Genomic DNA, 13,912 nt, shown 5'->3' on the forward strand with positions numbered 1-13,912 from the left:
TCTCGTGCCTGCACTGTTATTTAGGGGATAGGGATCCTTTATTCACAAAATTGCCTAATGCAAAAGATGGACAGCAGCAATATCAGGACTACAAAAACACTTGATATGCCTCCAGACGGACCCATTCTCAGAAGACTATATGACTACAAAAACACCTGCTATGCCTCCAGATGGACCCATTCTCAGAAGAAGACTATATAAGTATATTTTTGCATGAACTGAATCAAGGTACACATAACTGAGGTGATTGGGATAATTCCTTAGAGGAATCTGTGTTTTCAGTGGGGAGAAGAAGGTTAAGTGGACTGGCTCTCTCTCCACAGGCTCCCAAATGTACTTAATTTTCCATTTCTTTCATAGGGTCTTTAATACCATATTCGAAAAACTTGATTGCTCCTCACTAGTATATATGTAGAAATAAAATCAAAGCAATGCCCAAGTCAGGCACGTCAATTAGGCAGACTAGATTCCACAGTAACATCTTCCCTTTTTTTTTTAATTCATGTAAAAGCTTTACTTACCCCAGCCAAAGAGGACAAGCCACCAAAAATATCTTCTTCCATGAGAAAGAGATGAGAGTAGCAGACAGTTTAGGTAAAGAGCCTCTACTAGCAGCCACATGAAATTTGTCATCATGAAGTAGTGACAGAAAACAACCGAGATCTTGCATTCAGTCTAGGGAACAGGAAAGTCATAGCTTTGGCATTACTTGTGCATGTGTGTGTTTGATTTGCAGAGGCAGTAGGCATCTGTAATTCTGGCTGAGATCTACAAAGAAGATCTCAGAATTACATCCATGTTTAAAGGGAAAGCTTCAAATTTAATATGGCTTTCTGAATAGTAAGGACTTAACCATCACAATAGTTTGGAATCTCCATTGTATTTTGGTTTATCTCTCTATGCTAGAAATATATTTTGGTCTCCCAAGCGTGTGATTTCTCCCACAAATGCACTGCCTACAGTGTAGCTTATACGACTAGAGTCAAATGCTCCGCAGCCCTTTGAAAAAAAGTATCTTTAAGGACCCCTCATATTTCACTTTCCTACTTAGGCTCAGTTTTAAATTTTGGTGTGGCCACGAGCAACACAGAAGAATCACTCCATAAACCTCTGCCTGAAAACCATTGCCACGTTACCAGTATTTGTGGATGGACCAAAGCTAAATTGATTGTCTCGTACCTTGAGTGTCTCATGGTTTACAATTCAGAGCTTCCAGTCAGAACATGAAATCCAACATTTCCAGAACAAACATCTTTTAAAACTTGTGTTATGAAGTACTCAGATATCTGGAATTTTAGGCTTCAGATTATAGAAGTATAACAGTGTAATGACACCGCTTTTTTCTATGGCAAAATCTCTTTCTGATTTAGAGTGCTACAGGATCACAGATGCATTCAGAATGTAGAAATTCTGAGGTGCACACTTACGGAGGTAAAACATACTTACAAATATATATATATATATATATATATATATATAATTTTCACTACTAGGTTAGAAGGAAAAAAAGAAAAGTAGTAAAAAAGAGCAATGAAAAGTGAAACCATATATAGATGGTATGCAAAAACATCAAGTACCACGTTATCTTGCTTTTCATGTGCTTACTGTAGAGAAGCTGCAATGATCAATGTCTTTTTCTTGGAAAAGGACAGCATCCTTAATGAAAATGGCGATAGCTTTTAAGATAAAAGTAAAAAAGAGCTGTACATGGATATAATTTCTGGGACAGCGAAGCCTCCTGGAAGAAAAGAAGAAACATCCTTCTGAGGTAATTAACTGTCTTGTGCTGGCAGTAATTTAAATATGCAATAAGCCCTTGTTTCACCTCAGGTACTTCCAGGCATGTATAGAAAGAACACTTCCACCCACACAGCTCTCTGAAAGCAGGCAGAGATAGAAACCTTCCTCATGTAAAGCAATTCACCTGCATCATCTTAATAGCACCTGCAATTCATCTTAATCTCCTTCCTTGTTAGGTGGTACCCGGGTGATGCTCTGCCAAATTCCACGAATCTCAGCTTTAGTTTGTGTTCAGTATACCTGAGCCAGGCTTTTGGTTGGCATTATTTTGGGGCCAAGAGAAACCTGCATTTGAGGAATGATCTCTACTGATACAACTCTGACTGTGGCTAAACGACCCCCAAGAACCAGCGTGCAGAGATACCCTGGACTCACTAGGTAGTTTTCTCAATGAACGGGGTAATGATTACTTAGTAAGATTTTCTATACAGCAAAGCGCCATGGGTGAGCTCAATTGTGTTAAATTCCTTTGCAGACAGCCTTCTGCAGAATCAAGGAATTCTTCCTTGATTTACCTAATCTACTCTTATGAACTAACTGAATGCAGATAACTGTTTTAAAACAATTTGGCACATCTACTTTAAATTCTCATGTTCAGCTAATTCAGATTTTTTTTTTTTTTTTTTTTTACTGTTATTAAATGCAGACTTTTGGAGGAGTTATACAGCTTCAACTTTATGTTTTCATTTGGAGCTGAAAACTTTAGCTAATTAGCAAAGAGCCCCATTAAAAGCTGAATTCCATTCAGATCCAGTAATCTCAGGGTCATGTAGTCTTAAAGCTCACTTAGAGTGTGCAGAATTTTATTACTGAACTCAAATGCCAACCCCATTGTTAACTACAACTTTTTCCTCCTTGTTGCTAAGTCTCTTTATGTCCATTGTTTCTTTCTTTTCCCTTATTTGGGCTGGTTTGTTTTCCTGAGGTCAGAGTGGATGTCAATAAACACATCTGTTGACTTCCAGACATGAGCTAGGAACCCAAGAAACTTTCCCCGGAGAAACCTGATTCTCACAGCATAATTATAAAACTCCTTTTTGTCCTGCACAAATACAAGAAATAAACAAAGGTTAATAAAATAAATCGTACATGGCAGAAAACATGAAAACTACGTTAAAAGAGAAAATAAACAATCAGTTTTACTCTACTTTAAATTATACCTGAAAATGTCTAATAGTTGAATATTTCAGTGGGAAAAAAATCTTTCCAAATGTAGCCAAATTTGGAGCTTAACTTTCAAAACATATCTATAGTAGTAGGTATTTCGATATTAATTTATACAGGAACATTGATTCAGAATTGGGTTCTTTGTTTATATTCTTCTCAATAATATAAGTTACTGAGCTCATACAAGACAAGCACACATAATTTATCAGAAATTATCTTCATTCTGGCTAAAGCAAGCAAATATATCTACTGATTATTTATGATCAAAGTGAGCTGGTGACTTTTGCCAAACACCATCAGGGTTTATTTCCCAGTTCTGATTCTTTTTATTTCTGACTTTATCTGATCACTTTTCATTTCTAGACTTAATTTAATATTATTAAACCAGTCTGACCAGAAATTTTTATTTTTATTCTTCTGGATTTCTATCGATATTACTTTGTTATTTCTAATGTTGTCTCATACAGTCTAAGATACTGAGAACTATTGAAAGAATTGAGGTTAGAGGATAACTTTACGTACCTGAATGCAATAAGAACTGTCACAGCAATAATGAGTGAGGTGATAGATACACTGTATCCTACAGTGTAGATAATCTTTATAGTAGAAAAGTAGGATTGCTGTAAAAGAAGAGAATTATTTGTCACATAACTTGCAGCCAAATGACAGCTGTTTTACTGATTTTGGTGGTTTTGCTTTGTTTGGTGCTTCAATCTGTTCGCATCACTCACTGCCTTTTTTCCCCACTTTAATCCCACAGCAAAATTCAACTGAAATCAATCATTATGTTTCTTTTGTGAAGACCCATTCCGTTGCTACATGTATACAGCCCAGTTTGGTAAAGAAACAGGTACTGATCAGTATGATTTCCAGCTTATTCATAAACCCATAAAAAAACAAGCCAGCCTTCCATGAAGGAATTTAAAAACTCTTGTGCATTTTTATAAGCACTGCATTTTATATCATGTTTTCTCCATAGCAATAGTCAGACAACCCCGCTGGCAGCTGGCTGCATGCTGAATACAGAATTCTGTCAGCTTTTCCTTATATTTCTTCACTTTTTTTTTGCTCTGATTCCTTACTTACAATTTTGCTCTCTATTCTTCCTTTTCATTTTTATTGTGTTGTGGGGTTGGTGTTTTTTTTTTTCCTGGATTTGTTTTTTTCCTCTTTTATCTTGCCGCCAAACTCAACTGTGACTCAACCAGAATGTCAGTCAAAATCCATTTCAATTTAAATGGCACCTCTATCAGACACAATCTCTGAATGAGGATAAGCTGACTTCAAATATCACACATGGAAGCAGAAAATAGAATGAATAAGCTCTAGGCTGCAAATCTTTCCCTTCAATCTAACATGGTCTGTCTCTTGAGTCCCATTTCAATGTTTTTATAAAATCTACGCAGCTACGCATTGCTACAGTCCACTGTGGGGAAGGGCAGATACTTGTTTTAAGCCTTAAGTATAACTTAAGGCATTATAAGGCTGACATCAGGTAGGATTTATTTCATTTATTTTAGGTGCTTAAAAATCAGCTGCCTAAGTATCAGCAACTGAGTCTATACTAAAATGAGCAGTGTGAGAGCATGGCCACATGCCTGTACTGTTTAATTGTTAACACAATCCTGTTTCTTCTTACTCTCTTTCTTTTCTAGTTGGTGAAGGAAAACAAACAACCCCAGAAGGCAATTCAACTCATTGTAAGATGAGAGGTTATCACTTTCTGTCAGCAAGAAAAAGGTTCTGTCACTTCACCTGCCTTAATAAGCGGTGCAGGTCACTAGGTCTGGTTTAGTAGAGCAAAACCTTTGGCGCTGAGGACCCTACATCCATGGAATCATGGAATCATTTAGGTTGAAAGAGACCTTTAAGATCATCAAAGTCCAAATCTTAACCTAACACTGCCACGTTACCACTAAACCATGTCTGTCAGCGCCACATCGACACGTCTTTTAAGTACCTCTAGGGATGGAGATTCCATCACTTCCCTGGGCAGCCTCTTCCAATGTTTCACCACCCTTTCAGTGAAGAAATTTTTCCAAACATCCATTCTAAACCTCCCTTGTCACAACTTGAGTCCATTTCCTCTTGTCCTATCACCTGTTACTTGGGAGAAGAGACCCACTCCCACCTCACTACAACCTCCTTAGAGTACTGGTAGAGAGCAATAGGGTCTCCATGTTAAGTGCATTTCTCACCAGCCATAGTCTAATTCCAGAGGATGAACTCTTATTACTGGTAAAAGCACACCAGGTGCACCCTGCATTTGTCTCCCAGGTTAGGGAAGCCAGATCATCCTTTCTGAGAGCACCTCTCAGTGTTAACACAGTAAGCGGGCATAACCACGAGATTTCCTTGAAAAGCTCACACCTGATCCTGACCAAAGCACTAATATAGATCCACCCTGTAGCGATCACCTTAGACTCACACAATAATTTTTTGAGACTGAGGAAGTTAAATGATGTGGAAGCCGTGCATAATGGCCTTTTCTGTCTGTTGGATGAGCTGTGGTTACCCACGTACCTGACTATGCACAATTCCAGCCAGAGCTCAGAGAAGTCCCTCAGAGCTCCAAAGCTAGCCAGTGAGTTGGGAACCATACGAAACATACCAAAGCTGTGCTATGCTGACCCCAGTTGGCAACCTCTGCTTACAAATCAGAGATGAAAAACACAGAAAATAATCAAATCCTTAAGTGGATAAACCTACAAGTGAGGAGTTTACCTTGAGGTAAAATGTGGGTTACTACTAAAAATATCCATAGATTCATTTGAGATTGTTTTACACCAGAAATTAAGGAAGCAATGAAAAAAGGAAAGAAAGAGAAGAGCTGCATTTCAGCATAAGTGCTTATTTATGGAGAGTGGCAGGTACTGAGGGTTAGAGGCTGGAAAAGAAGTTTGAGTTAAACAGCATGGTAGTAGTCGAAAGAAATCTCCCCATGATGTTATAAACTAAATTATTTTGAGCAAGTTGAATGGACCTCATCCACTACAGTATAAATGTTATTTTCATTCTCTTTATAGTGTACAAAAAAGGATAGCATTCACCTGACTTCTACAAACAAAGACAAAAGTGCAGTCTTTAGCCTGTACAGAGGAAGGGTAGAGATCTAGACTTGGACTAGCCGAATGATTTTTAATTTCTTAAAGTGATTCTTTTCTCTGGAAGAGGAGTTACAGGAAGCTAAGAGTGTCTGTACGATAAGTTTGTATCCTTATTAGAGATCAAGCACTATATTTTCCCTGTACATATAACCTGTAAATATTGTGAGGCGTGCAAATCTAGCTGAAGCAATGTGTCAAATTCTGATCTGCATTACAGAGATGTTGATTTTGAAACTTTTTTTCTTTCCTTGCTGAATTAGATATTTTATGCTAGGCAGGATGAGAAACCAGAAACCCCTCTTGTCCTTAGATATTGCTGAGTTTGGAATAGTGCTATTAAAAGAGCACATTTGTTGTAGTGATGTGGTGATGCCACAAAATCATCTTGCTGACTGATATTGAAATATCTTGATTCGTATTTTATGAACATTTTGTGATACATCTCTAGCTGTTATATCTGCGAGCAAGTTCAACAGAACTGTATGATAGTATGGAATTTCCAGCTGGCTTTATTTTTATTACACTCTTATACCTGAATAATAAAACATCCTTAGCAATAAGTGACTAGAGTAAAATTTGAATAGCATTCCATACTTAGTAAGAAATTTGAGCTTCAGCTGAGTTTCCCTCCCCAGCGGCCTGCAGGAATAGAAAGGAATCCTATAACGTCAGCACACCACTCACATATATTTATTTAATTAAACTTACTTCTTCAAGCAGAATCTCATCTTCTACTGGACAAGCAATGTAGTAGGGAGGGAATGGGTCAGACCAGCCTTTCTTTGTGCAGTTTCTTTTTACTATCCCAGCTGAAACAGAAGCACTTATTTTTTCTGATGAAGATCCACATAACACAGAAAATAAAAACCAGGAGAAGATCTCTTGCTGGTAGGAAGGTTATACCAGGAGGAGAAGATCATCTCCATTAGCATCTGACAGAGTTAACAGGACATTCTGCATGGGTACATTCAGGTAGTCAGATACAAAACTTTTCCCTTTACCTGGAGACAAACAATAGGAAGAAGTGAGAGAACCAAGGTGACAGAAGTAGAGGTGGGAAGGAGTAAGGAAGAAATCGTGTCAGGGACAAAGAAGTCCACTGAAGAAGATTGGGAAGCACTTTTCCATCAGACTTCTTTGTTCAGGGCTCACCTATCTAATGTATCCCTTCTTGTTCCCAACTTCCTTGGGGCTTACTCTTTCTTTGCAGATCAGAGGTTGGAATAAGCAGTTTGTTCTATGAGGATAGCACAATTCCATAAAAAGATTTCTGAGTCAGATGAAGGATAAGTAAGAGAATCCCAGGGCAGGAAATGAATCTGCACAGATGAAAGGGATTTTCCTTATCCCTCATTTATCACTAGCATGTGTTGGGTGAGGCAGAAAGGTTGGGCTTTGCAGTTTCTTTTTCTTGTGGAACTGCCAAATCTTGGTCTTTCCTGGAAGGTCCTTTCTTCCTTATAGGCTTGCAGTTTGTTCCTAGCCATATTTACCCAGGGAGTAAGCAGTCACAAAGGCATTGGTTTGTACAGTCTTGCATTTGACCCAACACATGCTACTTCAATGACAGAATTCTGCTTTGCATCTCCAACCTTGGTCTTAAAAATCAATCACATTATTCATTCCTCTGCCTTTCATTTCATCCCACAGTAATCAGAGCATAAATCTTGTAAAACCCCATGCTTAAGTTCTGACCTAGACAACCCCTATACGAGGTCTGTAGAAAACTCACCCAACAAGCTGATCCCAAAGCCAATGGAAACCAATGGAAATCACTCTATTGATTTCAGCGTTCTTTGGCCCAGAGCCTCATCACAGGCTGTGAGATTATATACAGTTATGGATAATGCTTAAAGTATGAGAAGAACTGCTAAGCTCTCGCAGATCCTACTGAAATATTTGCAGTAATGCTCTGATCCAACAAGACAGCAGGAACTTGCAATGTTCTATCTTCACCCCCCATTTTCAGAAATGCTATTGCCAGGCACGCAACACAACAGAGTACAACCATGCTAGCACATCACCTGGCTCCTTCATGAAGTGAAAGAGGATGCTTGGGCATGGTAAGGCAAGAGTCTCTCCAGCATCTGCCTCTGGCCAGCACAGTAATTTGTCCCAAGTTCTCTTGCAACCTCAAACAGAAAGTGAAATATACTTTTAAGCATAATTATATTTGAGCAACATGAAAAAAAATAAAAAAACTTTTTAAACTTTGACCCTCCACCCTTTACATACTTTATAAAAATAGTTTAGCCACAATTTTTATTCAATTGTGAGAAATAAATACTTCTAGAGGACTATTTAATCTGCTTTAGTTAGACCCCCCCATGTTATGTTTTCAGACATAATGCAACAAATGAAAATGTATTGTGGAAATGGGAGGGAGAGTGATGCTGGAAGAAAGACCAGATTACAATACTTGTTAAGGGGTTACACTATTTTTAAAGATCAACACACCCTCACACAAAAGCATGATACTATTTAGTTGGGGGAGGAATAGGACAAGGGCAGAAGGATTCACTCAGACAGATTTACCATCCATATTTGAATGTGAAAAAAAGTGTTGAAAAAAATAATTTATAGGAATGGGAGTAGATGGAAGGAGAGCTGACCAGAGAAAGGGGGTGTGGGACAATAAGTAGATGACTCAAATATGCACATTCGTAACATGTGTCCTGACCCTGGTAAGGAGTCGCTTCTCTGTCACTCTTTTCATCGCTCACACATGGATACCTGGTGGTGTTGCATTTCCACGCTCTTCTGCGTCCTCCAGACAGTCAGCCTCCTTTTTCTTCAGCTCTGTCATAAAATCACATTCTGGGTGGACATTCCCAGCAACCTACAAGGAGAAGAGTTTCAGCTGATTAGCAAGAAGGGGTTGAGTAGGATCTCATGAGCCATTAAGTTCAGACCCATTTTTGCAACAAGGATGTGTTAAGTACATAGCTTAGAGTTTAGCAGTGGAAGAGTGCCACTGTCTCTGCAGAAATTGCAATGTTTTCAGTAAGGGAACCTGGCTGAGCTCTATCAAAGGCAGTTGAGCTGTGCTACTTTACATCAGAGCAAATCCTTAGGCGGTATAGCTGTTGGAGGATGCTAGAATCATAGGATCATCTAGGTTGGAAGGGACCTTTAAGATCATCAAGTCCTACCATAAACCTCTAGCTCTGTGCTAGAAAGTTTATAAAAATTCACTGGCTATGTTCATAATGAAAGACCTCTTTGCTAGGCCCAGCTTTGAGTGCAGGACTCCTTTGAACCCTGACTTTAGCCCCTGCAGAGTGCGACAGAGTGCACTTGGACAGGCTCCCTTTCTTGACAGTGAAGGGCACAGCACTGCAGGTCATGCTGCAGATACCACCTGCTCCTCAGCATAGACATTCCCCCGCCAACCTCCAAAGAAACACCTTGAAACCTCATGCATTTACTGCAAAATTGTCTTCTGAATGAGCTCTTCACTCCAAAAGGAATGAGTCTGTTCTCTCCCTTCTGCCATCTGCCTTTCTTTACACGGGGTGGGAGGCAAAACGCCTTTCTTTGGAAAAAAAAAAAACAAACTCTGCAACAAAACATTTGTTGGTTGATATGAGAAAAAAATTGGCACCCAGTCTTTTAACAGCAGGAAGCTTTAGTCCTTATGTAGACTTCTGCTTACATGGACACCACAAGAGAATTAGAAGGGATTCAGAGCGTGTTGGCCACCAAAAGAGAAAGTCATCAGCAGGCAGTTACACAGCACGACTGCTGTGGGGGTACCCACTGTGCTGAAGGACACACATCTATTTTTCACAAAGAAAGCAATATGTGCCTTGTCCAACCATAGCCATTGTCCCCAGGTCCAGAAAGCCAGTTGTCATCAGAGACACTCTCATCTTATCCCTATGCCCTGGCCACTGGTGCCAGTATGCTCTGTATGTGTGAATATAGACATAAAGACACAGATACACGACAGAAAATAAACTCAGGATGAGACTTGCATGGTGAACAGGTGGCTGGCATATGGCTCGGTTTTGTTCCACTCAGGGAATATTAATATTCAGGGAATCTGGAAAATAAATAGCTGGCTTTCAGTTCATTCAGAGGGCAGATCCTATTGGTTCCAATGAGCTGGTGTTTCCCCTCCGTGTTAATGTCCATATCTTATGTTGGTCTGCAGAGCATTTGAACCACATATTGTTTAACAATTTGAGGCTCTCGGTCTGCAGGAGAATACTAGATTAATTGTGCAGCCTTTGCTCTTCTGGGGTTGGGACTCTGGCAGTTGAAAATGGCATGTATTCGCTTGTACGCCTTTAAGGAGATAGTCTGCTTCCCATTTGCTGCACTTCTAGGAGGATGTGGTTTTCCTGCCAAACTGACAGACAGCAGTGACATGGCTCAGTTTAAGGCAGCGATGAAAAGGAGATCCCCTATTCAAGTCTGACTGAACTTTGATGTATGTGAAAGAAGGGTAACTGTGAATGGATGGAGCAGAGGCCAGCCATTGCCTTTGCCCTAGGAGGTGGAGATCCGATGTGTAGGATGTCACAATGATGTCAGCCTCGATCCGTAAAGACAGGTCTAGGGAGTCCCTCAACTCCACTTCACTAAGATATGCAATGGTAGGCAAGATGACAGAAAATGTTCTCATGCCAACATATATTCTTCCCCCCTTATACTCACCCTGGACAATGAAAGTCATCGATGCTGAAAAGCTCATTACCCATCATGTACAGCGGCTGTTGCAAAAAGTAGCTTTATTAGTCAGTAGAAAAAATTATCATCCCCTTTACTGAAAAACTGTTTTACAACATTCTCTTGGTTCGCTGAACTGTGCCCAGAAAAACCTCAGTAGGCAGGAAATGTACCCATTTGCACAGTGCTAAATTATTTGTCCTGGCAAAAAATTGACTAGATTTTGCCTGTGAAAACTGCTTTTGCTCACTGAAATGTTCATGGCAAGAATAAAGCTCGTTTGGCTTATTCACCAGTCCTGGAAACCCTTTTTCTTTTTATTTCTAAGTCTCCAGACTCATGAGAACACTTTGCAACGTGCATCTCAAATAAAAAGGTGAGGCTGATCAAGTGCCAGGTATTTATTATTACCGAGAAGACCTGACCTTAGGAGATGTTCTTACAGTTTATACTCTAGTCAGATCTAACTGCTGCTTAAATAAACACTGAGTTCAAGATCTGCTATAACAGAAACTCAAAATAAACTAAAAAGATTTATTCCACTCCTAGGCTGTGTTCTAGATATATCCACCCCTAGAGCATCTGACTACCTCTAGCAGACACTTCTACTTTCCAAAAAGCTCTGAATATTATTCCCAAACAAGGTGTAGAAACAGGTTCCAAACTACTCTGAAAACATCTATAGACTTACTTGTGTAATCTCATTTTCCACCTCCTCCCCTTCTGCCCACTTCTGAAAGCATCAAATAATGGGACAGATGTATGATCCATTCTTTAAGACAGGAATAAATGTCTGTGTACGTGATTCAGCTCCCTTCACCGTCTACATCTCCAGAGACATCATTATCTGGTCTAGTCATCTTAGGTTTCTTTCATGAGCCTTACAGGGATATGCTAGCATTGTCGTGTGTAGATCAATTGAATTATTTTACACATTTAGTTTTGGGTGGAATGAGCTGCGGTTGAGACTCAATTTACTAGGAATCCCCTGCCTATTGAATCCGTGGTTACTTTCTAAATTTGGGCTTCAGCACTGACTCAGATGAATCCTACTTACCACAGCTACTGCCATTACGCAGGTTCATGCGCAGATCATTACAGCAGAACTATTTTGCCTTACTGATGCTTCCACTACTATGAGACGAAATAAATAAATAATGGCTTAACCCCAAACTGAGCTACTAAACTACAAATGGAATAAACACTGATATGTTCCAAACAGAATATGAATTGCATGTTCTATATCCATCAGTTAGTGTATTAAATGGACCTGTGTTAGCACAACCACCAAAAATCAAGCAAATCTTCACCCTTGTCAGAGGGCCCCTGCTGAAAGTCTTGTTAATGAGATAAAAATAAAAAAAAAAGTAAAAAAATATATTAAAAAAAAGAAAACCCTCATCCAGATCAGGCTTTAAAGATGGACATGAAATGCACACATAAGAAAGTAAACTTTCATTTGGTTTTTTTTCATTATTCTCTATGTTTTCATAGCATCATGCAAAATTTGCTGCTTAAATGATGCTTTCCCTCTGTTTCCACTCGTAGACATCAGAATGGCTCAATATTTGAATTCTTTTCATATTACGGTGGGCACCATGCACTCACTGACAGCAAAAAGATCTCAGTTTATGGAAGCTGAGAGTCAGCATTTAAAACCTCTCCAAAAGTTGAGCTCAGCTCTTCCAGGGAAAGCATGCTATCAAGTTACACCAACAATGAAGAGACATGGCTGGTTTTTCCATCATTTTCTACTCTTATTTGAATTTTTTACTTACATTCTATTATAATAAAGCATGCAACACTTGCTAGGAGATTTTTACAATACCCTTACACATAAATTCGTTTTTGATCAGTGCATAATCATATTCTAACAAATACAACTTTGCAGAAGAAAATGCTATTTCTCTTGGGTAAGTGGGACAGGTTCTTACAGACACCTTCAGTGATATTATGAATTATTAGCACTGGATACTGATATTCTAGTTATGAGCAATCATGCTTATCTGCTTACACTACAGGGAAGCGGAGTCTGTCACACAGATGATACAAAGGAAACCGTAGCTGCACATCAGTAAAAGGTCTTTTCAGTCATTTCACAGTGTTTTATTTCTCTTGACCCACAAAAAAAAACAAGCTGCCGTGTCACCCTTCATGAAATCCTCCTTCAAAGAAGAGGTTCCCAGGGAAGAGGAGAGGATATAGCTGAAGGATCACAAAAGGAAGATGCTGAAAATGTAATTACTCTCAAAAGCAAAGCAAATACCCTTCCCCCACTTTTTACTTTCCTGATATCTGTGTGATCCTGAATGCTGGTTCACTAATCAGTGTCCAAAGCAAAATATAAGCAAGACCTCTAGGCTTTTTAATGCATTTGGGTACTTCTAATTCTCCCATAAGCATCCCGGCTGGTTCAACTATTTGTTACTTGTAGCATCTCAGCTGCTCACATATTAAATAACATTAATGCTACCAACAAGGCACATGAAATTTTAACTAATAAGACTGTATAATCTGAAATTTAAGAAAACTATCAGAACTCAGCTGCTCTGATGTAACAGCTCTCCTCCAGTTTCTTCCTTGTTACTGCCTTTTAAAGCCTACACACAGAAAAGGAGGGTTCTGCCAGTTATGTTGCTTCTCCTTAGTGACTGTGTGGTAAGAAAGCAGTGAAATGCATTGATATACAGATCCTACAAAGTGTGTCCCTTCTGCTGCTGTTCACACTTTTCACAGTGTCTTGCCTTGTTTAACTGGAATCCAAAGCAAACAAAGAGAAAAGAGACTCATGCGAAAAATAAAGCTCTCTCTGACCATCTGCTTCAAGAAGAAAATGAACAATTTTTGAGAAACAATGAAGTAAAAGCTTTTTTTCATGCAATTACTTACAAGCACTGCCAGACTCAGGGTGTACAGAGCACAGTGGTATAAAGCACTAGAGTTCATGTTCCAAAACACGACTCAGACTTCGCTTTTTAGCCTTTCTTATCATCTTTCACCTGCTTTTTTACTTCCTTTTCTCCTATCAGTTGCTGATTTGAAGCATTTATCTTTTTGCACAGAAGTGACGTAACAGTACAGTGAAGTGGGCAATAAATATTAACAACTCTCTCTAAGCTGCATTTAACCTGCTTTCTACCTTTTTGACTTTGCTGCGTGATCAA

At 39.1% G+C, this 13,912-nt stretch overlaps 1 protein-coding gene across 1 annotated transcript; it reads right to left on the reverse strand.

Annotated features, from left to right (window-relative positions):
- Positions 1 to 521: 521 nt before the first annotated feature.
- Positions 522 to 13,694, reverse strand: GHRHR (growth hormone releasing hormone receptor; the record flags this gene model as incomplete). The annotated part of the gene is made up of 7 exons (XM_009880114.1): positions 13,638 to 13,694; positions 8,808 to 8,913; positions 8,099 to 8,206; positions 6,783 to 6,883; positions 3,490 to 3,587; positions 1,606 to 1,738; positions 522 to 675 (listed from the first exon to the last, which is right to left on the reverse strand). Coding segments are annotated over exons 1-7 (757 nt in total), but the record flags the coding sequence as incomplete, so codon positions are not given.
- Between the last annotated feature and the right edge of the window lie 218 nt (positions 13,695 to 13,912).

The sequence above is a fragment of the Charadrius vociferus genome, unplaced genomic scaffold (genome assembly GCF_000708025.1).
Source record: "Charadrius vociferus isolate BGI_N301 unplaced genomic scaffold, ASM70802v2 scaffold1012, whole genome shotgun sequence".
Classification (NCBI taxonomy): Eukaryota; Metazoa; Chordata; class Aves; order Charadriiformes; family Charadriidae; genus Charadrius; species Charadrius vociferus.